At 38.6% G+C, this 24,505-nt stretch overlaps 1 protein-coding gene across 1 annotated transcript in view; it reads left to right on the top strand.

The window, feature by feature from the left end:
• Positions 1-24,505, top strand: part of smyd3 (SET and MYND domain containing 3) — a 92,112-nt gene that overhangs the window by 21,820 nt on the left and 45,787 nt on the right. Inside the window, exons 2-5 of the mRNA XM_041981697.1 lie at positions 20-83; positions 341-448; positions 810-867; positions 3,338-3,486. Coding sequence (XP_041837631.1) covers positions 20-83; positions 341-448; positions 810-867; positions 3,338-3,486 — 379 coding nt within the window. The remainder of the gene's footprint in view (positions 1-19; positions 84-340; positions 449-809; positions 868-3,337; positions 3,487-24,505) is intronic.

The raw sequence follows: 24,505 nt of genomic DNA on the forward strand, positions 1-24,505 counted from the left end.
TTTCTGTCCATCTGTTTAGATGTAAAAACCTGTCACGATGTTCTCAGTGCAAGATGGCTCGATACTGCAATACCACTTGCCAGGTATGTCTGTGTGTATCCTTGCATTACTTATGATACTGGCGTCATAAATATGTTGACATAGTGACATTGTAGAGGCAAATAAAAATGGTTAGAATTTAAGGTAAATGGTAAATTTAAGGACATGTTCATCCATAGTTTTTGGGTTATTTTCTAGAATATTACTGTGACTACAAGTATTGTCCTCTGAGGTGATGGAGGCGTGGTTGTATGTATGCATCTGCATTTATTGGTGTGATTAAATGTCCCCCTTTCTGCAGAAGAAAGCATGGTCTAACCATAAGAGGGAATGTAAATGTCTGTGCAGCCTCCAACCCAGACTTCCTACTGACTCAGTCCGTCTAGCTGCAAGACTCATCTTTGCCCTGGTAAAGTTCTCACTGTTCATCTGACTCAAAATAATATGCACAAGGAGGGCTGCAATGAAAATGGCTTATCACAACTTTCCTTTTATTGGTCATAATAAGCTGACCGTACAGCTGTGTTAAGAAACCTTGGGACATAAGTTTAGCTGGATATTCACATGTTCCGACTTGTTCTTCCACTTCAGAAAACCATCTCACACTTGGAAAAAAAATTCAATGTAATCTAGCTACAAAGCAAAGCTTCTGTTTTTGGTGCATGAAATATTCAAGGGCTTCACCCAGCAGCCTCCCGAAGAAGAATACACACAGAAAAATATCATATGTAAAATCTGAATGACATGCTAATACTTCTTCTTCCATTTAGTTAAGACCTCCTAAGACAAGTAGTGAGGAGCTCTACACGTTAGATGAGCACGAATCACGTAAGTCTTTCCTCCAACTGAATATAAGCATGTTATAAGTCACAGTAATGAAAATTTCTTATTTATTTATACACAGGCACAGTTTCTACTAAGTGAAATTTCTTCCCTTTATAGATTTTACATATTCCTGTTCTTAAAAATATTAACAGTATTAAAATTACAGGATAGAGCAAATGACTGAATTAGAAAATTACATTCTAAATAACCATTACTTTAAAATTATAGGAACTTTATGAGGGTTTTTTTCTTGTCATATTTGGTACTTCTTAACATCCAAGAACCATTTCATCTTACCAAACAACCTAAAATCAAGATGGAAAGCGCAGGGAGACATCCTGCTAGGAAGTATCAAGGACAGTTGTCCTTAATGTCCCTTTATTTGTCATTTGTTACTTCTTTAAAAAAATATGATGCTGAATGGCTCTGAAAAGAGACTAAATCCAGTGGTATAATTGTCATGTTGGCAACACTGCCAAAGTGACTTTTTTCTCATTTTCGTCAGAATCTTTAGAAAATGTGTGGCTCTAATCCAGTATCATTCAGAGAGTTTTGGCAAAATTATTTGGCCAGAAATTGTCTTTATGTTTAATTTTCCCACTGGAATTAATGTGGTTAGGTTCCCCTGCTGTGGCTACATCATTCATTACTTCTGACATTTATGTAGGATAACCTTCAGTGGGCTGTTTCTAAATTGACTTGTTTCTAGACTTTTTATTTATTCATTTATATATATATATATATATATATATATATATATACAGTCATGGACAAAATTGTTGGTACCCTTCGGTTAATGAAAGAAAATATCACAATGGTCACAGAAATAACTTGAATCTGACAAAAGTAATAATAAATAAAAATTCTATGAAATTTAACCAATGAAAATCAGGCACTGCTTTTCAACCATGTTTCAACAGAATTATTTAAAAAAATAAACTCATGAAACAGGCCTGGACAAAAATGATGGTACCCTTAACTTAATATTTTGTTGCACAACCTTTTGAGGCAATCACTGCAATCAAACAATTCCTGTAACTGTTAATGAGACTTCTGCACCTCTCAGCAGGTATTTTGGTCCACTCCTCATAAGCAAACTGCTCCAGTTGTCTCAGGTTTGAAGGAAGCCTTTTCCAGACGGCATGTTTCAGCTCCTCCCAAAGATGCTCAATACGATTTAGGTCAGGGCTCATAGAAGGCCACTTTAGAATAGTCCAATGTTTCGTTCTTAGCCATTCTTGGGTGATTTTAGCTGTGTTTTGGGTCATTGTCCTGTTGCAAGACCCATAACCTGCGACTGAGACCAAGCTTTCTGACACTGGCCAGCACATTTCTCTCTAGAATCTCTTGATAGTCTTGAGATTTCATTGTACCTGCACAGATTCAAGACACCCTGTGCTAGATGCAGCAAAGCAGCCCCAGAACATAACAGAGCCTCCTCCATGTTTCAAAGTAGGGACGGTGTTCTTTTCTTCATATGCTTCATTTTTCCATCTGTAAACATAGAGCTGATGAGCCTTGGCAAAAAGTTCCATTTTTGTCTCATCTGTCCATAGGACATTCTCCCAGAAGCTTTGTGGCTTGTCAACATGTAGTTTGGCTTTTTTATGATTTGTTTTCAACAATGGTGTCCTCCTTGGTCGTCTCCCATTAAGTCCACTTTGGCTCAAACGACGACGGATGGTGCGATCTGACACTGATGTTCCTTGAGCTTGAAGTTGACCTTTATTCTCTTTAGAAGTTTTTCTGGGCTCTTTTGTTACCGTTCGTATTATCCGTCTGTTTGATTTGTCATCAGTTTTCCTCCTGCGGCCACGTCCAGGGAGGTTGGCTACAGTCCCATGGATCTTAAATTTCTGAATAATATGTGCAACTGTAGTCACAGGAACATCAAGCTGCTTGGAGATGGTCTTATAGCCTTTACCTTTAACATGCTTGTCTATAATTTTCTTTCTAATCTCCTGAGACAACTCTTTCCTTTGCTTCCTCTGGTCCATATTGAGTGTGGTACACACCATGTCACCAAACAGCACAGTGACTACCTGTAGCTTATATATAGGCCCATTGACTGGTTACAAGATTGTAGACACCTGTAATGCTAATTAGTGGACACACCTTGGATTAACACGTCCCTTTGGTCACATTATTTTCAGTCTTTTGTAGGGGTACCATCATTTTTGTCCAGGCCTGTTTCATGAGTTTATTTTTTTAAATAATTCTGTTGAAACATGGTTGAAAAGCAATGTCTGACTTTCATTGGTTAAATTTCATAGAATTTTTATTTATTATTACTTTTGTGAGATTCAAGTTATTTCTGTGACCATTGTGATATTTTCTTTCATTAACCGAAGGGTGCCAACAATTTTGTCCATGACTGTATATATATATAGTGTTTTTTTTTAAGAAACATTTACAGCATTGCTTCAACCACACACAGATGATTTTTTTTGTTTTTTAAATTGTGTTTTCACAGATCTGAATTCTATGTCTGAGCAAAAGAAACAAGGTCTGTCTCAACTGGCATCCATGTTGGAGCTGTACATTCAGCAGGAAGTTCCTGACCTGGATATGACATCAGCACTGCCGCCTTCCTGCCAAGAAGCCCTCAGCCTTATTGCAAAGGTTGGCCAAATCCAAATTTACATGACTGCTTTTGTTAACAGTACATGCAAGCTCTCAAACACACCTTGGCACACTCAAAATACATTTAAATACAGAAACATGAATGCAGGGATGCCTACTCCTACATGACAAGACAGAAATAAACAAGCAAGTCTTTATTTATTTAGGCACCCAAACTACTTTTTCTTGTGCCACATCTTGTGTGTATCCTAGCATTCATCATCGGGTACCCTTATTTGTCTATTACCTGGACAATTTAAGGTCTCCAGTATTTTTTTAAAGACACAAGTTGTCTTAACTGGAATTTAAACTTCAGGGCGTGACGGGGGCAAGCATATTTGTGTATGATTGATTTTTTAATATTTTGAATAAGTAAATGAACTGATATGTAGATGGATAACACTAATTGGTTTTGCTGATATCTAAAGTGGAAAGTTAAAGACTGCCAATAGGGGGCACTGTGATTGCATGAACATTGTCCTGTATTAACTACTGAAAGGAGTCCCTTCATTTTGTTTTATTTAACTATATTTTTGTCTGTGCATCTCTGTTGTCTCTACCAGTGGATTTCAGTCTGTTTTTAGAGTTCATTCCATGTCTTTTTCCTCATTATTCTTCTCTATATACACAACATACACTATATACACAATCCTTGTCTTATTCCTGCCTTCTCCTCCTCCTTTATGCTCTATCCTTACATTGCAAATGAGGAGTTTATTATTGTGTACTTTGAATGTTCAGTGTGCTTCCCAAAGTGGGTCACTACTGTGTTTGTGTGTGTGTTTGTGTGTGTATCTGGCTATTCTTTTGAGGGAACTGTTTTGTTTTGTGCCATAAAACCCTCCTTTATCCTAATAGCCCCTCTCGAGTAGTGTTTCTTAATCACATACATGCACACAGACACACACAATGAAGCACTGACACAGTTTTATTACTACTCTTAATACACCCAAGGGACATAATGAGGTAAAGAGGGAGAGTGTGGGTTTGTGTGCACTAAATACAGTGCTGTGACAAAGTTTTAGACACCTAAATTGCTTGGGCGCACATTCATCAGGAAACACAATCCCCGAACAGCTGATTGGTTCCATATTCACTCTGCAGCACAACAGTTTACAGAAACTACGACCACAATCATAAAGAGCTGTCTCAGATGATGTGCATCTATCTCATAGAGAAAGAATGCAGTGGCATGCATTACTGCCTTTCCACGTTTTGTTTTTAGACTACAGTAGGCTTTTGTGTGTGTGTGTGTGAGAGAGACTGACTGTGATGTTGTGATATGCTGTGACAGATGAGATCTGTCAGCTGAACACTGTGATGTGTCCCTTAAGCGTCTTCACTTCATTTTGTGTGTGTGTGCGTGTACATGTTGAAACTTGCATTTTCATTTCTGGTTTTGTTCAATTTCTGGGTATGGTTATGTACCGATTCCAACAAGCATGACTGTATTTGTGAGGTTTGTTCCTGCTGCATCACAGACATGGTTCTGATTCTGTTCTGGAGTCTTAGAACCAGTATTTTCTGTCAAACCAACACCAGTTTAACTAGAACCAAAGTGGGTAGATTTTACTACGCAGAAGAAAAACATTAACATCTCTTTTTTGTCATGAAAGTTTACGGTTAAGCCTACGGTTTCCCCAATTAAACAATATAGTAAACAAACGAGTGAATTTTAGAAGATTCTAGGATGTCAACATGAGCTTATATGAATCACCTACCAAAATGTTAAATTGGTTCCCAGGCAACAGAACAACGCAGCGACATGCAGGTGTTAGATCTGAACTTTTCTTTTTTCAATAGTCATCCTACCATCTTTATCTGGACCAGGCAGGGTTGGTCGGCTTCTTCAGTTGAAGCTGCTTCAGTGGTTGTCCAGCAGCTGGAAAGATGGACATATGACATCACGTTCAGCTTTACCTTTGATTCTTCGGTTGGCGTTGTTATTTGAATTTATTGTTGCTGTTATTTTAATTTTTTTAACAATGTTATTGAAATACAGCATGCAATGCAGCATTTGTGTAAACATTGACAGGCAGCATTAGTTTGGTTTGACATTTTTTTTTTTTCTTTTGTCTTTTGTTGAAACATAAGTAGTCCAGTGGTCTGGTGTTCAGGTGAAACCAGCCTTTACCTGCCCATGATGTCAGTTTACAATTGAGAACAGCTGTTACTTTTTAGTGTCTGTTGAGAACCGACTTTTCAGCTTATTATGCAACTTCTTTTTTCAATGGGAATGCTCTGGCCGGTGGCCAGTGTAAAGGCCCTAAGAGCTTCCTTCCTTACATGACCAACAACCCTAATTCACTCTGTGCTGCCAGAAGATCATTTTTCTACATCACTGACATTCCTACTTCTTATTCATTCGGATGCCAAATCTCAGGGACTGTAGCCTTTGATAGGAAGTTTTTATATCTAGCTTTTAAAAACACTTCATAGACCTAGCATGGTATTAGTCAATACCAGGATTTGAATGTTAAAATTTTGAATTGTAGGACTTCTAAAATGGTTTCAACGCAACAGTGTGACACATAGCGGGGGCTATAAGGTAACGATAAATCCACACTATGGACAGCTCCTGCATACATTCCTGCTAAGCTTTCACTACCAGTCAAGTTTTTACCTATTTGTTTTAATGGGGAAGTGTGCCCAACTTTTGGCTGGTGCTGTATTTGTTGGACAGAAATAAATGAGTTGCTATTTAACTATCTGACAAGAAAATACTAAGTTAATATGCAATTCAAGCATTTTAAAGAACTGAACTAATCCAGAGTAAAAAACCCAACATGGCGGTCATTGATGCTCTTCTAGCATTTCTTTTTGTTGATCCTAAATCTTGTGCAGTATAAAACAAAATATTCAGTACAGGAAAAAACAAGCATCCACAGTGTTGTGTGTTGAGTATTATCTTTGCCTTGTCTTTGGCAGGATTTTCCGGATCACAAACATTGATCAGGCTTAACTTTTGAATTCCAAATTGCAGGAAAATGCTGTAGCTCCGTTTGTCATTTTCCTGATATGTGACACAAGCTCAGACACAGGAGAGTTTGACAAGTAATGAATGATGGTCACGTGGATATGCAGTTAAAAGACATTGAAAAATGGAGGGAAAAAACGAGATATGATTCAAGGGTGAGAAGAGAAATAAGGAAACGTAAAAAAGGAGGTAACAAGTGGAAAAAATAATAAGAACATGGAGCACATATCTTGACCAATAAAAGGTGTGAAGTACCTGTATTTATGGCTCTCGATGGAAGAGGCTGTTACTGGGACTCTTGGGGAAATGCTAAAGAACACACACACACACACACACATATTCCTACCTCCCATCAGCCCATGGTGGAAGCAAGATGAGTCTCTATAGAAAAGTATGTTGTATTGTTTATTACATATAGAGAAAGATGATTTATAACAGGCAGACTGCACAAAAATGCAAACACACACACACACACACATACACACACACACACACACACACACACACACACACACACACACACACACACACACACACACACACACACACACAAACTCATACACCTGGTGCCACATGTGAATGTAGATCCAATAAATTTACACCCCTGCTGAAAACTATTTTGGCTTCAATTACTGAGGCCAGAATAAAGTGTGTGTGTGTGTGTTAGTGGAATTTTCTATATGTGTGTGTTAACTTGTTTTTTTTTTTGGTTGTAATTTTCTCTGTGTGTCTAGTTTGTCACACTATAGCTTGTGTGTGTGGACAGATGTGTGCTGTATGATAAATGAGGAATAATTTATTCTCATGGCTTTCTTTTATATTTACTGGCCGTCTGTTGAGGAGGTTAATAAGATGCAGACAGACCCCATCACACTCTCATACCTTAACAAATGGAAAAGTTGTCTCTCTGAACTTATATAGCAGAAAGTATATCATATGCAGATGGGTGTTAGTTTCTTTTTTTAAACTGGTTTTACTAGAGCTCAATTAGTTTTTGTTAAATAAATGAATAAATAAATAAACCAGATCAGTATGTCAATGGGATGTGATGTAAGCAAAAGCAGGCCCACACTGAACTACTACTGGTAACTATTTCACTTCCTTAAGAAATTTGTGTTGTGTTGATTATTTTTATTATTATTTTGTTGATTATTCTCCTTTAATAATACTGGTTGGTGTTGTATTATACATGGTTGAGAAGCCTGTTTAGTCACCTTTACAATGAGGTATAAGTTGTGAAGATCCTACTTCTGTGGAATGAGCAACACAGTTATATGTGTGGGTAGGGCTGCAACGATTAGTCGACAATAAAAATGGTCGACAATGAATTTGAAAAACAAAAAAAAAACCCAAAAAAATAAAAAACTACAGAGTGAGACATCGTCGTCTTTTCTTATCTCTGCTGAGAGTTGCACATGTGCAATAAAGTCTGGCAGGGGAAAAATATGACGGCCGATCAGGGAAGAAAACGGCGGCAGAGGACGTCAAAAGTCTGAAATAACTTCACGTTAAACTTACAAAATAAATTAAATACATGTCGGATTTGTAAAGCGTACCACAGAAGTTCGTGTGCAATGCTCGAACATTTAAAGACGAGGCACGTCGGACTTGCAAAACCACCTCGTGCAAGATTTAAAAGCTGAAAGTGAAATAAGAGCCATTTAATAATTATGAGATACATAATCCGATTGGTCGACTAGTCGTTTCAATAGTCGATGACTAATCGACCATCAGAATAGTCATTAGTTGCAGCCCTATGTGTGGGTAAGGCCCCTAAAAGATGTGCCATATGTGCAATATTCTCCTATTGGTATTAACACTTGTTTTGTGTTTGTGTTTGGTGGATTGAATGATTGCACTCTCGCACAGAAGAAGATCCATTTGCATCCAGAACAGCTTCGCGCCTCCTCCTCATGCTGATCACCAGCCCTGTCACATTTTGCTGTGGAATGGCATCCTGTTCCTCAACCAGAAGTCCTTAAAGTTCAACCAGCATGGTTGTGATGCTTACTCTAGCACTGATCCCGCAAGGGTTTAACTGGGTTGAGGTCTGGACTCATAGCAGGCTATCCCATCCTCTTCTCTCCCAAATTCTTGAGGTATTCTAGGATCTGGGATCATCACTGGCTCCAGAATGTCATTCTGATATGTCTTTCTATCAATCAGGTGCCAGTTGTACATGTGTGACTGACAAACACCAACAGAAGGATATTGCAGGAGATTTTGGCATATTTATTTGGGTGAGGGGACACTAAAATGGTAAATGGTCTGTAGCGCTTTACTGTACCTGGAATGATACCCAAAGCGCTTTACATTATACATCACATTCACCCATTCACACACACATTCACGCACTGATGGCGGAAGCTGCCATGCAAGGCTCTCAACCACGACCCATCAGGATCATTAGGGGTTCGGTGTCTTGCCCAAAGACACCTCGACATGAGCTCGACTTGGCCCAGGATCATACCGGCAACCCTCGGGTTACAAGATGACCGCTGTGCCTTGCTGAGCCATGCTGCCACTACCCACACATTAAGTTGTGTTGCTCATTCCACAGAAGCATGATTCTTACAATTACAATATTCTTACCAGATAGCTCACCAAGTTGCTCAGGCGGTGTGGTAATGGTTTAGAGTTTTCAGTTATGTATTTGATTTTCTATTTCTGTTCCACTAGCAGAGTTAGTATTGCTTTGTTGCTGTTTTTTTTCCCCTCACAGGTTGCAACTTAGCTCTGCACTGATCTTTTTTTTTTTGTCTTCGTTGCAGTTTATTTGAGCTGATAGTTTTAATTTTAATCAGCCTGTATCAGCCTTATGTCTCATGTTTGGTTCATCCCTTAGTGTCTGAGTTTCTGTGTTGGTACCTTTCGTATGCCTGCCCCCCCCCCCTCCCCCTGGATGTGTTCTTTCCTGTGTCCCTCCAGTTGGTCTGCATTGTACCTGACATCAGAGGAACAAAACAGCTGCATATACTGTTTTTTTTCCCCCTCCGACATCAACCTGTCAGCATATGTGTGTGTGTCTGTGTGTGTGTGTGTATGTTTGCCTGTATGCAGCATGCGAAGCCATTAAGATAATCCTCGTGTGTATATGTTGATATGTTCAGCCTTATCTCTAGCATTTCCCTGATTTGCCATTGTAGCAGACAGTTCCATGGGCGCTACCTAATTAGCTTAGGCTTTGTAAAATCTCACACAGTCACACACACCACACACATGCAGCTTAGTGTAATGACTTTGAGTCCATCATGAATTCAGTGGCAGACAGTAGAAAGTGAAGACAGAATAAAAACCATTTCCTTAATTGACATAGATTGGCTGTGTGTGTGTGTGTGTGTGTGAGCACTTAGGGAGAGGTGAAGAGAAGATAAAGAGGGAGAGAAGAAAGGAAGTGAAAGCTAAGAAATGACTGTTTTGGGGAAAGAGAAATGAAAATTGATGAAGGAAAGGAGAAAGAAAGGAGACTACAGGAAAGAAATTAGAAAAGAGAAATTGCCAAGGGTAAATGAAAAGGGCTGAAAAGACAACATGGAGATGTGAAGTTAGAAGAGGGAGATGATAAGTGAGGAGAGTGGGGATGGAGAGATGGCAGGAAGAGTGTGATAGCGTGGGGAAATCAGAACGAGACTGGAAAAGGAGAAACTGAAAATTGGATAATTATGAATAAATCTGGGTGTGTCATTAAATTTTTAGAAGTGATTTGAGCAGCAATATGTTGCATGAGATATGCATGTATACAGCATGTGTGTGAGCTGTCAGTGTTGTGTGAGTGTGAGTTGGGGGTAGGGTTAGTTTAATAAACGTCTTTTGGCTCCAGATGCAGCAGCTGCTGTCTCTTTCGTCTCCTTTATCAACCCTCACATGCTGTCTACTCTCCCTTCTGTTGCTCCAACATTTAAGGCCATTTCTGTTCTTGGTACTTCAGAGAGATTCATGGATTGATTAAAAACCAAAGTGTATGAATTTTTATATTTTGCTAATAAATCCTCATTTCTTAGTTGTACATGCATGTATGGTCCTGAAAGATCTTTTCTGCCATTTGACCTTCATATAAGTTTTTTTTAAATACAATAATAAACATTTATCTACAGGAGCGTACGTTAACTTCCATATAGCAGTGCCCTGTCTTCTCTGCTTGAGCCAGCAGCAGAGGTAGATACACAATCAATTTTTTGTATGTGTATAAGGGACAGCCAGTAGTGTAGAGCATGCTGCACAGTCTCATGAGTTTATACATCAATGCACTGATTTCTTAATGCCCGCATAGGCACACTCAGACGACGCAGTGCACCGTCTGGTTTGGTCACTGGAATCTGCATGAAATCAGCTTCCACCTTAAATATAAATATTCAGTTTGTTTTTAAAATGTTATTTTCATTTCTTTACCCTTATTTCACAGCTGAGGTATCACACAGCAGCTAACTGCCTTCACACTCATTGAAGAGTACCTTAATTTGTTATTTACATCTTCTGGCAAGCCATTGTGCCCTTATATAACCTTATTAACCTTTCTTCATGCAAATAGCTGAGTGGTTGTGCAGAAGTTATCACACATCAGCCACAATCAGAATTCATTTTTTTTTTTGTCCAAGTTAAAGAATTAAAGTTTTGTCCAAAAAAACATCAAATATATTTTCCTCTCTAAAATGACTGTCATTCGTTCTTTTTATGATTCAAGTATACTTTTTTCAGTTTAGCTGCTTACTGTATATACAGTGATATTTGGAGCAGTGGCATTGGTGCATGAATGAACTTATCTCAGAGGGCAACATGCAATCAGCTGGATAATGAAATCAAATCTCTGCTAAATTCAGTTACAACATACAGTATCTTTTCAGAAATGGAGCAATTGTTAGGTTGGCTTCACACTGGCAAATGTGGTGTGAGCATTGCGTGTGCTTTGATAAACTGCTGCGTCATGGCTGCATGTTTGTGTTGACCCCAGGAACTGTTCTTATATAATAGGTTTTACACACAACAGGCTTCTGGTAATGCCCATAAGTGCACAGTTGCGTAACTCACGGCTGATACGGCTTAAAAAGGAAAAAACAAGACATTTGTAACTTCAGAATAATACAATTCAGTTGACAAAATCATTTAGAGACCACCGCGATCAATAACACCTGCACATTGACACAAAAATAGCATGTGCATTGTTGCTAATATGAAATCAGTATGGTGAGCAACAAGATTGTTATGGTGTATTTAGCGAAGAACACCTACTCTGGCCCCTACCTCTGATAGTGAAATTACACATCACATTGAAACTTCAGGTGGCTGAGAGGCATGCCTCATATAGCTGGTCTAGAGGCTTCAATCCAAGGTCCACCAACCCCAGACCTCTTGGGCTGGTGTCCTGTAGGTTTTGGGTGTTCCCCTGTTGCAACACATCTAACTTAAATTAGCGAGTCGGAAAGACATTTCATGTCAGTCAAGTGTGTTTTTTTTTTTTTTAGCAGGAACATGAGTAAACCTGCAGGACACCAGCCCAAGAGGTCCAGAGTTGGTGGTCCCTGCTTAAATCTGTTCACATAGGTGCTGAAATGAAAACCATCACCTTCTGCACATGCCATACCACAGGCATATAGGCAGCATCACTGTGAAGAAATTATCTCTGCACAACACCATGTGTGTAAAACTCCTGCATTGCCACACACACAAGAAATAGAGATGTACAAGTGGCCTCAAAAGATACATATGATCATATGATTTGTTCCTGTTGTAACCTCAAGCAGTGTAACTTTTAAAAAATGGGACATTTTTGTTTCTTCTTGTCCTACCCTTTGACTTGAAAACAGACATGAACTTTTTATTTCTCCATGTGTAATGTCCAGTGGTGTAAATGTAAACTGTGACCCTGGCCTCATTGGATAGAAGCAACCTTCTCCACAGAATCAAAGTTATGGATGTGTGTTAACTCACCTCCTCAGGCTCAAACAGACACACACACACACACACACAGAGCCGCAAGCAGCAATAGGTCCACTCTAAACAGGCTCTGGAACAGTGGTTAATAATGGCTCAGCCCTGTGGGTTATCAGCTCCTGTCCCCATGATCCTTTCATTAGTTCCTCAAAGAGGACCAATAAAGCCTGGGTGTGTAATAATGGTTCAGTAAATGAAGAGCCATGTTGACTGTTGGACTGCAGTTTGTGATGTCATAAAAAAGGGGTAAATTTTTAGATATGACTACTTGAGCCAAGATGACTCTGAATACAAAATTACCCCATCTGGAACTTTGCCTCTCATTGATGGCTAACATATTGCCTCCAGCTCCTTTTACTGAATAAACTATTAGAGCTGTACTATTTTCTTAGAAAATTTAATAAAGCTTTCTGTTATGTGTTTTGTTCACATAAATATTTTCCTGACATGCTTTGTTTTCCCTTATTTTTCCCATTTTTCATCTTGTTCTCTGAAATTGTAAACCTTCCAATTCGGTTAACCTCAATGGGAAGGCGAGGCACTTTTTTGAGCTCTAATGAATTTATATCCTTGCAACACACACACACACACACACACACGTGGCTGGAACCGTCTGGATAGACAAATATGAGCGCAAACAGCATGGGACATTTTTTAATCTTTTCATAACAGTTCGGCCGACCCTTTGGGAAACAGACTGCAGGTGCTCCAGATGGCAAGTCTGATACTCTGTAGAACTTATTTACTTTATTTCTTACGTGTTTTTTCCCACATAAATATATTTGAGAGAATGGCTCAGGCCCCTTGGCCAGCAGGTTATGTGATATTACCGAAAGTGTTATGGGGATCCTACCTCAGCTTTTTGTCTGTCTAGAGACCAAACCGGATCCAAACCAACACAGTTGGTTGTGAGGCCAAAAGACAGTGGACACTAATGTAACAGTTGTTTCTTTTATTAATTGGTTTTACTTTGTTTATACCTCTACTTTGGGTTATTTTCTTTCTTAGCTGTCTTTCTGTTTTGGCATCAAGCAAAGCGGTAATTGTTGCGCAGTCCAATGTGACGCCACATTCTTCAGCTCTGGTTTTTAAAGAGAATATTTTATCTTTCTACACATAAAATTAAAGACAAAAAAACACTTCTTCAGGTAAAAGATTAAGTTATATTTCTGGAGATTTTTTGAGGAAATTGTTTTGAAAACTTTTTTTGTGCCTAATCATTCACATAAACAGCTGGAGGGACTTTATCCTTGTCCCCCCCCCCCCAGTTTATTTGTGAAATGACGAGATTGCGCTTTACTTTTGTGGCACCAAAGAATTTAACATATTTCCCGGGTCTTCTGAACTTATCTGCAAAATGGACATTATATTGTAGACAGACAGGAAACTGATTTATTTGAGTTTTAAAATCTCTTTTTAAAAGTGTCTTGGTTAATACAGGAGTTTTTCAGTCACTGCTACACAACAGTATACACACGATTTATTTAAGAAAATTCACACAGATATTTTTTAAATAAAACTACAGAAATATCAATAATCTTATTCTTTTGACAGATTTAAAATGGCAAGATATTTCACTATCACCTTAACTGTAGATGAAAACAGAATTCTCTAACATTTCCAGTCAGATGTACCTATGTTTAAAATTTCCTTAAATTATTTTTCCCAATTCAGAAAGAAAAATCTTTATTGGTATTTGCTAAAGTATTACTGTTGGTACCTTTAAAATGTAGACTTCCAGCCCTCTTGTGAATGTGAGTACAGCATGCAACACAGAAATTCTGTGAACTCTTCCAGATTGTTTCTGCACCTTCTGCATGAAATCTGTCCCAGGAAAAATGGAAATTTACTAAACTGACTTCACTGAGTGCTTTTAAATCCAATCTGAGAATTCTTAAGTTAAAAACTGAATGCATATGTTTGTTGTAGTCTTTTTGTAAATGCACTTTTTTCTTCTTTTTTTTGTGTTTTAAACATGAAATAAATATTTTAGTATTTTAGTTTTGATGTGAGAATAAATCATTCTTTTATGAACAAACTTCATCACACCCATTTTTATTTTCGCTTTTGCTTAAAAAACTGTATCAGTGCTGTTTGAAATAGCACCGTTTTCATTCTGCACATCCTTTAGAAATGCAAAATAGAAATGATTTAAGATTTTGCTTTTTTAATTATGTCAGAGTTTTGGTCTTAGAAAGACTGAACAGAAGCAGCTGGTTGACATTCAGTGTTTTGGTTCATTAAGCGTGTTGAAAATGTAACATTTCAGATATATCCATGGTGGAAGTGAAGTAACAGATTCAAGTATGTATTCATCCAACTACACCCATCATCTCCCTGTTCACCTACCTGCAGGTCATTAGTGAGTGAGATAAAACTTAAATGGGGTGCCACAGAAAGACACTACAGCAAAATAAACCTTAACCATCAATCCTTTTTTTTCCCCATCCTGAATATAAATGAGTTTCCTCAGGGTTCATTCCCCGAGTCTCCCTCTTGTCTGTGTTTCAGCCTCTTCTTAAACCACACACACACACACTCTGATCTTTTTCAGGGACAGTGAGAAACACCTTGCCTGACTTTTAAGTTCTTTGTCTTCTTTGTGACATTTGTGTTTTTGCCAACTTTTAAAGTACAAATGTGCATTAAAATAAACTTTAAAAGACAAAAGCCTATTTACTGCATCTCATTATGTAGAGATTTATTTTTAGTCAGCCACCAGCAAATTATCTGTGCTGACTTACTGTCCTTCACTGGCTGCAAGGATGAGAGTTACATTTTTTTGGTTCCTTTTTTTTTTTTTTTTATTTATCTTTAATGGGTTTCCTGCTGCATCGCTTCTTGTTAAACAAGAGGCGCTCATGAAGATCCCAAATAAAAATCTGTTTGAGAATGCACATTTCACTCTCCACAAACAAGCCATTAATGACACAAATGTAGCTCTGGCTCTCTTCCTCTCTCTCCTTTATCTGGTGCAGTGTACAGCATATATACATGCCAAGAGTAGACAGTATACGATGCAAGTTATCACATAGACGCTGTTTGGATATAAACAGACATGGACAAAATTGTTGGCATCCCTTTGTTAAAAAACAAATACAAAAGTCATGAAATAACTTAAAATTGACTAAAATAATGATAAATATTGTTTGTTTATTGTTTTTGAACTGTTGTTCAACAGTCATTTAAAAAAACAAACTAAAGCCTTTCACAAACTAAAATCAATACACACACATTGAGTGTGTAAAATGAGTCTGTAGTAGTGATTATATATTCACACAAAATTCATATAAAGTATATACATTTTGGACAAAGAATACAAATGGTTCAACAGGACAAAAAGAAAGCCATCTTAGTTCACCTGGAGCAGCTATAGCTGTATAAAGGTGGTGACCAACAGCTCGAACTACCACCGACATAAAGGTCCCCCTGACCTCCTTGCCCTGGAGTCTGGCAACCACAACATCTTATAGGATGGCTGAGTGGATCAGGGAAACACCTGTGACCTCGGCAGCTTTCATGCTAAATCTTTTTTCTTTTTTATTAGTGTAAAAGGTATCTGATACTTTTGACAAAGCAGTTTGTCAAAGCAGCTCCCTTACGTGCTTCGTCTTCTGTGTCAGGCGATGGATAGGTAAGCTCCCTGAAAACGGACCAAATTGCGCACACTACCAACTCAGAAGACAGGCAAAACTCTCCGTCCGTTTGTGTGTCCGTCTTCTGCGTCGAGCATAAATGGGCCTTTAGGATTTTGCTTATCGTTTTCATGGCATCAACAGGACTGCGAAAAGACATTTTGAGTTGGAGGCATTTACAGGACAAATCCCAGCTGCAGATGTTGAAGACTTATTTATTTATTTCTAGTTTTTAGTCTCTTGATTGAAGCTGCGGATGTTACTTTCATGTCTCAGTGGTGGACTGACATTAGGGCATTATGAATCAAATAAAATTTCTTTGACCATTCTCTAAATAACTTCTATATTTGTAATTAATTTCATAACTGGTAACAAACCATCCACATTTGACTATCTGAAATATGGAAGCTATAGAACTATAGTACAGTAGAAAACATTTACTCAATCTTTTCTTCCTCAGACTCAGAGAGGACACCTGGAGAATCTGCACACGTTTGCTGTTTCCTGTAATGTCAGTTCATCAACTTTTAAGCTCCTCTTCTCTGAAAGATAAAATGTTCATCACATTGTATTTCAAATTGTGCTAAAGCTGTCCGCAGAAACAAATTAGTGAATAATTCCTTTTAAATATAATTCCTGTTGAACAGATCGAGCAGTACAGTCTCTTATGCAAGAGGTCAAAGTCAGCATTACAATGAATTTGAAGATAAAACCTGACATTATGTAAATTTACTTGTGTCCTGAATTTTAATCTAATGAAAAATTAGTGGATTTAAATGCGATTGAGCCATGTCTGCCGCTACCTGTTTAGGTCTAATGTATATATTAAGTATGTTTTATTCCATTATCTATCCATCCATCCATTTTCTATACCACTTAGTCCAATTCAGGGTCATGGGGAAGCTGGAGCCTTTCCCAGCAATTAGCAGGCAGGAGGTAGGGTACACTCTGGACAGGTCACCAGTCTATTGCAGGTTTTATTCCATAACTTGGTCACATTTTTAAACTTTTGAAAATGAGCTACACCTAAAAATTTCAATTAAATAAACTAGTCTTATTATTATTCTCATTATTGCCTTAGGAATTTGAAAAAAAATGCAATGCAAGAACTTCTTTTTACCTTTTCTCAGTGTGGACAATAAATGGTTAAGCAATTAATTTTTTACTTAAATGAAACCATTTTTGATTAAAAAGTCAAAATTGTTCAGTGGTACAGGCAAAGATGATTCTATGACGATGTTTAATGAAACGTGAAAAATTGATTGATGAAATAGGGAAACTTGGCAAGTTTACCATAGTAAGACTTTATTTTCCCTCCTAATTGCCATAACTTGCACCCAGAGACCAGAAACTGTGCAAACTGGAAATGGGGGGCTTTAAAACTTGGGTGTTAAAGTCTGTCTATACACTATATATACAAGTGTGTGCGCGCAGGCACGTGTGTGCTGGTGTGAAATAGTCTTTTTATTGACTGGCCCATTGTAAGCAGGATAAGAAATGATAGAAAAAGACCATAAAAGGACAAGACAAAAATAAAGCAGTGTTTCTTTCTTTTTTTCATGTTTTCTTATTTCACAATTTTGTAGATTTATAAAATGGTAAAAATGAGTCTGTAGTAGTGATTTTTATTAAATACCTTACTTAAAAGCATCATAGGAACTGATCAGTCTCTGTATTTTGCATCTTAAATATTCGATAAGGGGAATTTGGGATTTAATGAGCCCCTTCCTGGAAACACCCCTAGATAGAGATGAAGAGAGAGTAAAAGAGTGGGAGGGAAAGATGACAGAGAGGAAGGACAAACACACAAACATCGCTGTCCCACAGCGCTCGTATTTAACATTGTATAATTACAATGGGGAGCTCCTTTAATTGACTCCCATCTGTGAACCTCCTGAGTATGCAGCATGTATGAGAACAAAGAAAAAAACATATTAAATGCTTTAATAAACACTAGTGTGAAAATGGTTTTTAAAGTAATTTTAGTATGAAAACTTTCCTCCAAGGTGTTTATTGGCTTTATTTTTATGCTGAATAGAAATGTATTCTGAATTATGGACATATAAACATGCCTGTGATCAGCACTGTCTCCATTAGCTTTATCATCTTGGACATTGACCTGATGGGCTTGTTTGCTTAAGTCCAACCTGACTTGGTGTACCTACCCTTTAGTGAAGGCCAGACTGACTGACTGATGAAATCACATAAAATTTGCCGTCCAGAACATCATATATTTCCCCTCCCTGTGGCTGTATCTATTGTGGATTACATAAATGAATTCATTGCCAGTTTTGATCATTTAGTCAAAGAGAAAGTATCAGCAGTGGTGTGAAGACACCCGTAGCAACAGTGATGATCTGCATGACTGAGGCCTAGCGTCCTCATATGGGGACATCACATATTTGGTTGTCTGCACCGTAATACTAAATTCTGTGTAACTGGAACCTGCCGAACACTTAGACTGCCATTTGGTGGTGTCAGAAGAGATTTTGTTTTTCATTTTAAAGTTATATTGATATTTACATCATATTTAATAAAATATGTCTAATCATGAAATTATGCAGAATCATAAATCTCAAAATCCTATATATTGGTTCCTCTTAACTCCAAATAACTAGAAGAAATTTCTAATGCAAGTCAAGCTAAAGCTCAGGGGCCTCATTTATAAAACTGTGTTTAGCAAAAATGACTACAGATAGCGTACGTAGGGAAAAAAGGAAATGTGGCTCACAAAAATATCCAGATCTATAAAAGAGTGTGCACGCACGTCCCACTCCTGTTTCTGTTTATAAATCAGAATCAATTCTAAAGTTGACGCACGTGTGGGAGCTCCTTGCTACACCCTTATGGTGGCTATAAAACGGCTATAATAAATATTCATAATGTCATTTCTATGATAGCTCAGAAAAGAGGGAAGAAGCAGATTTTTTTCAGAATGTGAGACTGAAATCCAGATGGACCTCGTTGAAAAGCGTAAAAGCGTTTTTGTTTGATGGAGACAGAATGGCCATCACCAGGGTCAGAAAGGCAGAATAGGGGCAGCAGGTGACAGATGCTGTCAACACCGCGTCAGACACGCCAAAGGTACAGCATGCCGGTAATTTAGTCCTTGTTTTAATTCATAAAAAAAATATGTTCAGATACAACTGAGATTGGTACCAGTTAATTTATTGTTAAATAATATTTCTTTGTAGTTCCTGGGTGTTCCAGCTAGGTGGGCAGTGCTGCAGCTGTGGTTGGAGGGGGTGAGACTCCACACAGCACTGCAGCAGTCAAGTCTTCACAGAGGACGTCCTGCAGGTGCAGAGGGACACAATCTACACTATTAGCAAGGTGGCCAAGGAGTTGTGGGAAATAAAGACCGTCTGGACAGAAACTGGGACAACAATAAAAAAGCATTGTGAGAAAAAATAAAAAGAACTCCACCTCTTGCGTGTTTCATAAGCGTTGCATCACTTGTAGGCGCTCCAGCCTCCAGTCTGCATCCCACTCTGCTGGGTCTTAGAATGAATGACTGAAGCTACTTTTTACATTTTCTTTTACTGACTGGTACATGTTAGGATGACTTCTTCAGAAAGATGCTTGCAAGACACCATAGGCAAGACAATGCATATATTTGTACAGCATATTTAATTTACAAGACAATTCAGCAAGCTTTACATAAAACATTTAAAGCATTACAGCAGGGTGCAAGAAGCAAGTAAAAATAAAAAACAGGAAAAGATAGTTTAAAAGACCTAAAATAAAATGGATAAAAATAAAATAAAGTTCCAGTGTGGGGAATTTAACAGGTTTGATAAAAGGTAGCAAATAGAGAAGTTTTTAACACTGATTTAAAACTGCTGAGAGTTTCAGCAGACCTGCAGTTTTCTGGGAGTTTGTTCCACATGTGAGGAGCATAAACACTGAATGCTGCCTCTCCATGTTTAGTTCTGACTCTGGTAACAGAAAGTAGACCCTGACCCTGATGACCTGAGGAATCTTCTGGTTCATAAAGAACCAGAAGATCCTGAATGTATTTTGGTCCTAAACCATTCAGTTCTTTGTAAACTAACAGCAGGATTTTGAAGTCAATTCTTTGACAGACAGTAAGCCAGTGTTGTGCAACTCCGTTGCTTTCATTAACCACCTGAAGCCCTCGTTTTCAACAAGGGAATACTACGCATATCCTTGCAAACTAGCCCACAATCGCCTCAGTTATTGTGCACCCAGGCTGTTGAGCCACATGGGTGAGCAACATGTTGAATCATATAGGATTTGGACGTTTAGATAATGAAAATGCTTTGGTTAATGACAACAGATTTCATGTCCAATTTGTAATTTCCCTCTAGAATTTAAAGTTTTTTTAGTTTTTTTAAAATTTCATTTCAGTCTCACTTGGTCCTCTTATTGCAACTTTAGCGCATCAAAAGCGCTGATTAGGGAAACCGGACATTGCTGTAACTTGCATTGTTTTGCTTGCCTGTTCTTCCTCGGTGTAGGAAAGTTAATGTAGTTGTGACAAACCATGTTGCCGTCTTAACTCATCTGGCATAACACGGATGAAGGTTGACTGTAACATCCCCGACTTGTCAGCCAGGTTCCTCTGGAAGGTACCAGTTGCCAGAAAATCCATTGTTGGCAGCACTTGCAGGGGGACTGGCGGAGTGTGGTTCCTCCTGGTGGTTCTCTGTAACGCTGGGCCCAAAGCATCACAGAGGTCCAAGAGCACAGCACCGGTTCCTGAGCCATTTAGTAACTCTTGCTGGTTTCAGAAAATCCACTCACTCCGAAGTGTCGCGCCATATCGTCCAGCAGTGCCAGATAAGTCATTGTGCGTCTTTACGCACTGGGGTGCCGTTTTATATCCAACCATCAACTTTCTGAATAGCTACAGGTGGCCTGACTAACAGGCTACTGATTGTAGCCTGACTGACGAGCACCTTTGCATGGTGACCATGTAATTTAATTGCAATTATTATTAATTTGTCTGGCACATTAGCAGCAGACTGTCCGCCTTATTTAGCATATTTTATAATTTTTATTTAATTTTATTTTTTTTTTAGCGTAAGTGTTTTATAACATGTAAGTTTTATTTCACAATGACAGAACATATTTTAGGGTTGAGGTCCTTATTAATAACATCTCCCTTTCTCTTGAAATCCTGAATTTTTTTTTTTTTTTTTTGTGAGCATGCACTCTTAGGAGTATTAAAATCAAATGTGCCTCTTTATTCATTTTTGCAAATAGCCTTAATATACAACATGTGATGTGAAAGGTAATATTTGATTTTGCACAAATGTCTCACATTTCACATAATTTCTTTGGTTTAATTCTGTGCCGTTAGTGTTGCAGTTTCACGTTTCTCCAGATTATGTGCCTACAGCAGAGGAGTTGCCGTGGAGTTAGGGACATTCTGCCAAGTTTTTTTTTTTTAAATCCCAAAAGTTAACTATAATTGGCGTACACCAGTTTTTGTACATATGCCAGCTTTATAATGAGGCCCCTGGTCTCATGAGATTAAAGTGCCCTCCTGGATGTCTTTGTTCTTTTGTGAATAAACACTTTTTAAAGTGTACTGAGTCACCAGTCTTCACTTCATGATTAAAGAAAGCAATAGATGGCTGATGAATAATCAGCCCTGCAGCCAAGGTGTGCACGGGTGCATCAGTTGTAGTGAATTGCTTGTGTATTAATCAGTATTGTGAATGTCATTAGCTTAAGGCTACATGTAATCCACATTTAGCGCATGGCAATGATGTGTCATTATGACAGTTTAACAGATAGTGAGTAATCTGAGTGTGTCCTGACAAATGGATAGAAAGGTGTGTTGTATTCTGTGTGCTCATTTCTTACAGTCACCCACCCACCTAACAGAGTGCTCTACTGTCCTTGTAAGTCAAGGACATCTCCTAGTTTCACAGGTGAAGGAACACAGGCTGTTTCTGTCATTTATAAAAGAGAAGCAGGGCAGAAATGATGAGGACAAGGAGGAAGAGGATGCTGATTATGGTTAGTGAACAGAGGAGACTAGGAAGGAAACACTAAATGAAAAATACTATACTCCCATTTGGGCCAATCACTAACAAACATACCACCATTTTGACCTGAAACTGCCTTTTTTTGAGCTGTAAACGATGGGCGCAGGAACAGTGCAGCGGTGAGATGAAACAAATCATCAGAGAATCATCTTCGTTTCAATCCTGGTTGAAATTGTGTTTCGAAACATTGGTAGCCCAGGAAATCATTCTGAACTTATGGCTGTATAAATATAAAAACGGAGGTTTCTCGTTTTCACCGTGTCTGCTGGGGGGCGTGTCTCTCTGGCTAGCTGACATTTCAGAGCTTAGAGGTTTTTGATCTTTGATTTCACTTCACAATCGCTTCTCATCACACTCTCCATCCCCCACCTTCGTTTTACTTCCCTCATCCTTTCATCATCCTGCAGTTGTACTGCTGGATCGGCCGACATCTCTCTGAAGGAATGGGCAATGAGCTGAAGAGGAGCAGGGGAATGAGGGGATGGGGGAGGAGGGTGAGGAGCAGCAGAGGAGAAGAGGCGGATTAGAGCAGATGAGAGAAAAAAAGATGATATGATTTAGGAACTGGAGGGAAGGGGAAGATGAGGTTGGGAGAGATAGCTAAGAGGAGTATTTATTTCTATACTAAACACTTTAAATTAACAACTGAAGCCATCTCTTATACCATTATTTCTTCTTAGCTTTATTTCCTCTTTCTTGCTTTGTCTTTTTTCATAAAAGCGTGGTGAATTCTTGAAATGCTTCAGAGGCAGAGAGCAGCACTAAGCCTGTTATTATGAAGCAATTTGGATATGGATAGTTCTTTGTCTACTTAGTTTCCACTCATTTTTTTGTTGTCTTTAAGTCCATGTGTAAGCTCCTCAATGCTTGATATTAAGATCTTTTCTCTCCTTCAGTTTTCACATCTTTGTGCTTCTCAGTTATAATTACAAAGTTTAAAACATAAAAATGAATTAAATGTGAATGTAAAAGCCAGCTTTTCCTTTTCCCTCCATGTCTCATAATTTCCTCTCTGTACTTGGATGTCTTGTTCCCGGTCAGATGGTGAACTGTGGCAGACTGACGTGTTGCTGCTGGTTATGTTAACCACAATATGGATTAGTAATTGTGTGTGGCATGACTCTCACACTAATATATTCTGTAATCCAGCATTGGCCCATGTATTCAAGTAAAAGTTGTTTGTGTCTAAATGCAGAAGAAAAGAGAGTGAAGAGAAGAGATATACCGGTTAGAAAGAGCAGGATCAGCTGTTCAATCAAAAATGAAAAACCAGACAACCTGCTGTAAGAAAACAGAAAACCACCTGCAGCCTCTGCAAGAAAACAAGGTTGATAATCATCAGGAGCACTTATAAAAAAGAGAAACAAGCTGAACAAAACATGAAAAAAAAAAAAAAAATCAGCAACACACACACAAAAAACCAAAAACATAACTGTAGGACAACATAATGACTGAATTAGCACGCATGCTGGTGATTGTGGGTGCAAAACAGTGTTCTGTGATGAGTGTAATCGTACAAATACGACCATGCTCTTGCAAAGATTAGTGGCAGGCCAGGGGGCAATAGACCCGGGAGACCAGCAGCCATCCCAGAGCATAAATCCTCCCCAGGCCACCACAGGGACAACCGCACATGACTTCAGAGAAAGGCCCCAGAGTGAGTGCTCTGTGGTCATGGAGCACAGGCCCCAGGAGTCCAGGAACGGCAGCCACCTGCCCCACCGGCCACCCAGAGGTAGCTCTACGAGGCTTCTCCGCTGAGGTCACCATGCCCCATTTCTTTAGGGAATTTATGAATCGATAACTCATGAAGATAAGCGGGTGACGGGTGATATCCGAATTTCTCTCTCTCATTATTTCACCCCCAGGTTATTTTCCGTTTTACTGGTTACTTTTTTAATTTCTGACGTTCCTGGTGAAGACATGGTTTACCACAGCAGATACTGTCCCTCGGTGCCATGTACAGCTGGTGTGTGTCAGCTCCACTGAGCATGAAAATGTTCTTCCAGTACACTATACAACACACACACACACACACACACACACACACACACACACACACACACACACACACACACACACACACACACACACACACACACACACACACACACAGGTTGCTTCAGAACTGGGAGGCTCTCCAATGTTCTTTCAGGTTACTGTACTGTGCTAAATTGTGAAAAGTATTCAGTAACAGTAAAAAGTATTATGACTGTCTTTTTTTTATTGCTAAAGTGCTTCCTGCTTCACAGTCTAAAGCAGAAAAACACTTAAGTTATTTGTAGGCTTGTGAGGTCTTTGTTACCTCTGCCAAGATGCAGATTATGTTTTCGGTAGCGTACGTTTGTCTTTCTGTTATCAACATAACTCAAAAAGTTATGGAAGGACTTCGATAAAATTTTCAGGAAATCACTAAAATGGAATAAAAAAACAAATTATTAGATTTTGGGCATAATCTG

Source organism: Melanotaenia boesemani, chromosome 1 (genome assembly GCF_017639745.1).
Source record: "Melanotaenia boesemani isolate fMelBoe1 chromosome 1, fMelBoe1.pri, whole genome shotgun sequence".
NCBI classification, from domain to species: domain Eukaryota; kingdom Metazoa; phylum Chordata; class Actinopteri; order Atheriniformes; family Melanotaeniidae; genus Melanotaenia; species Melanotaenia boesemani.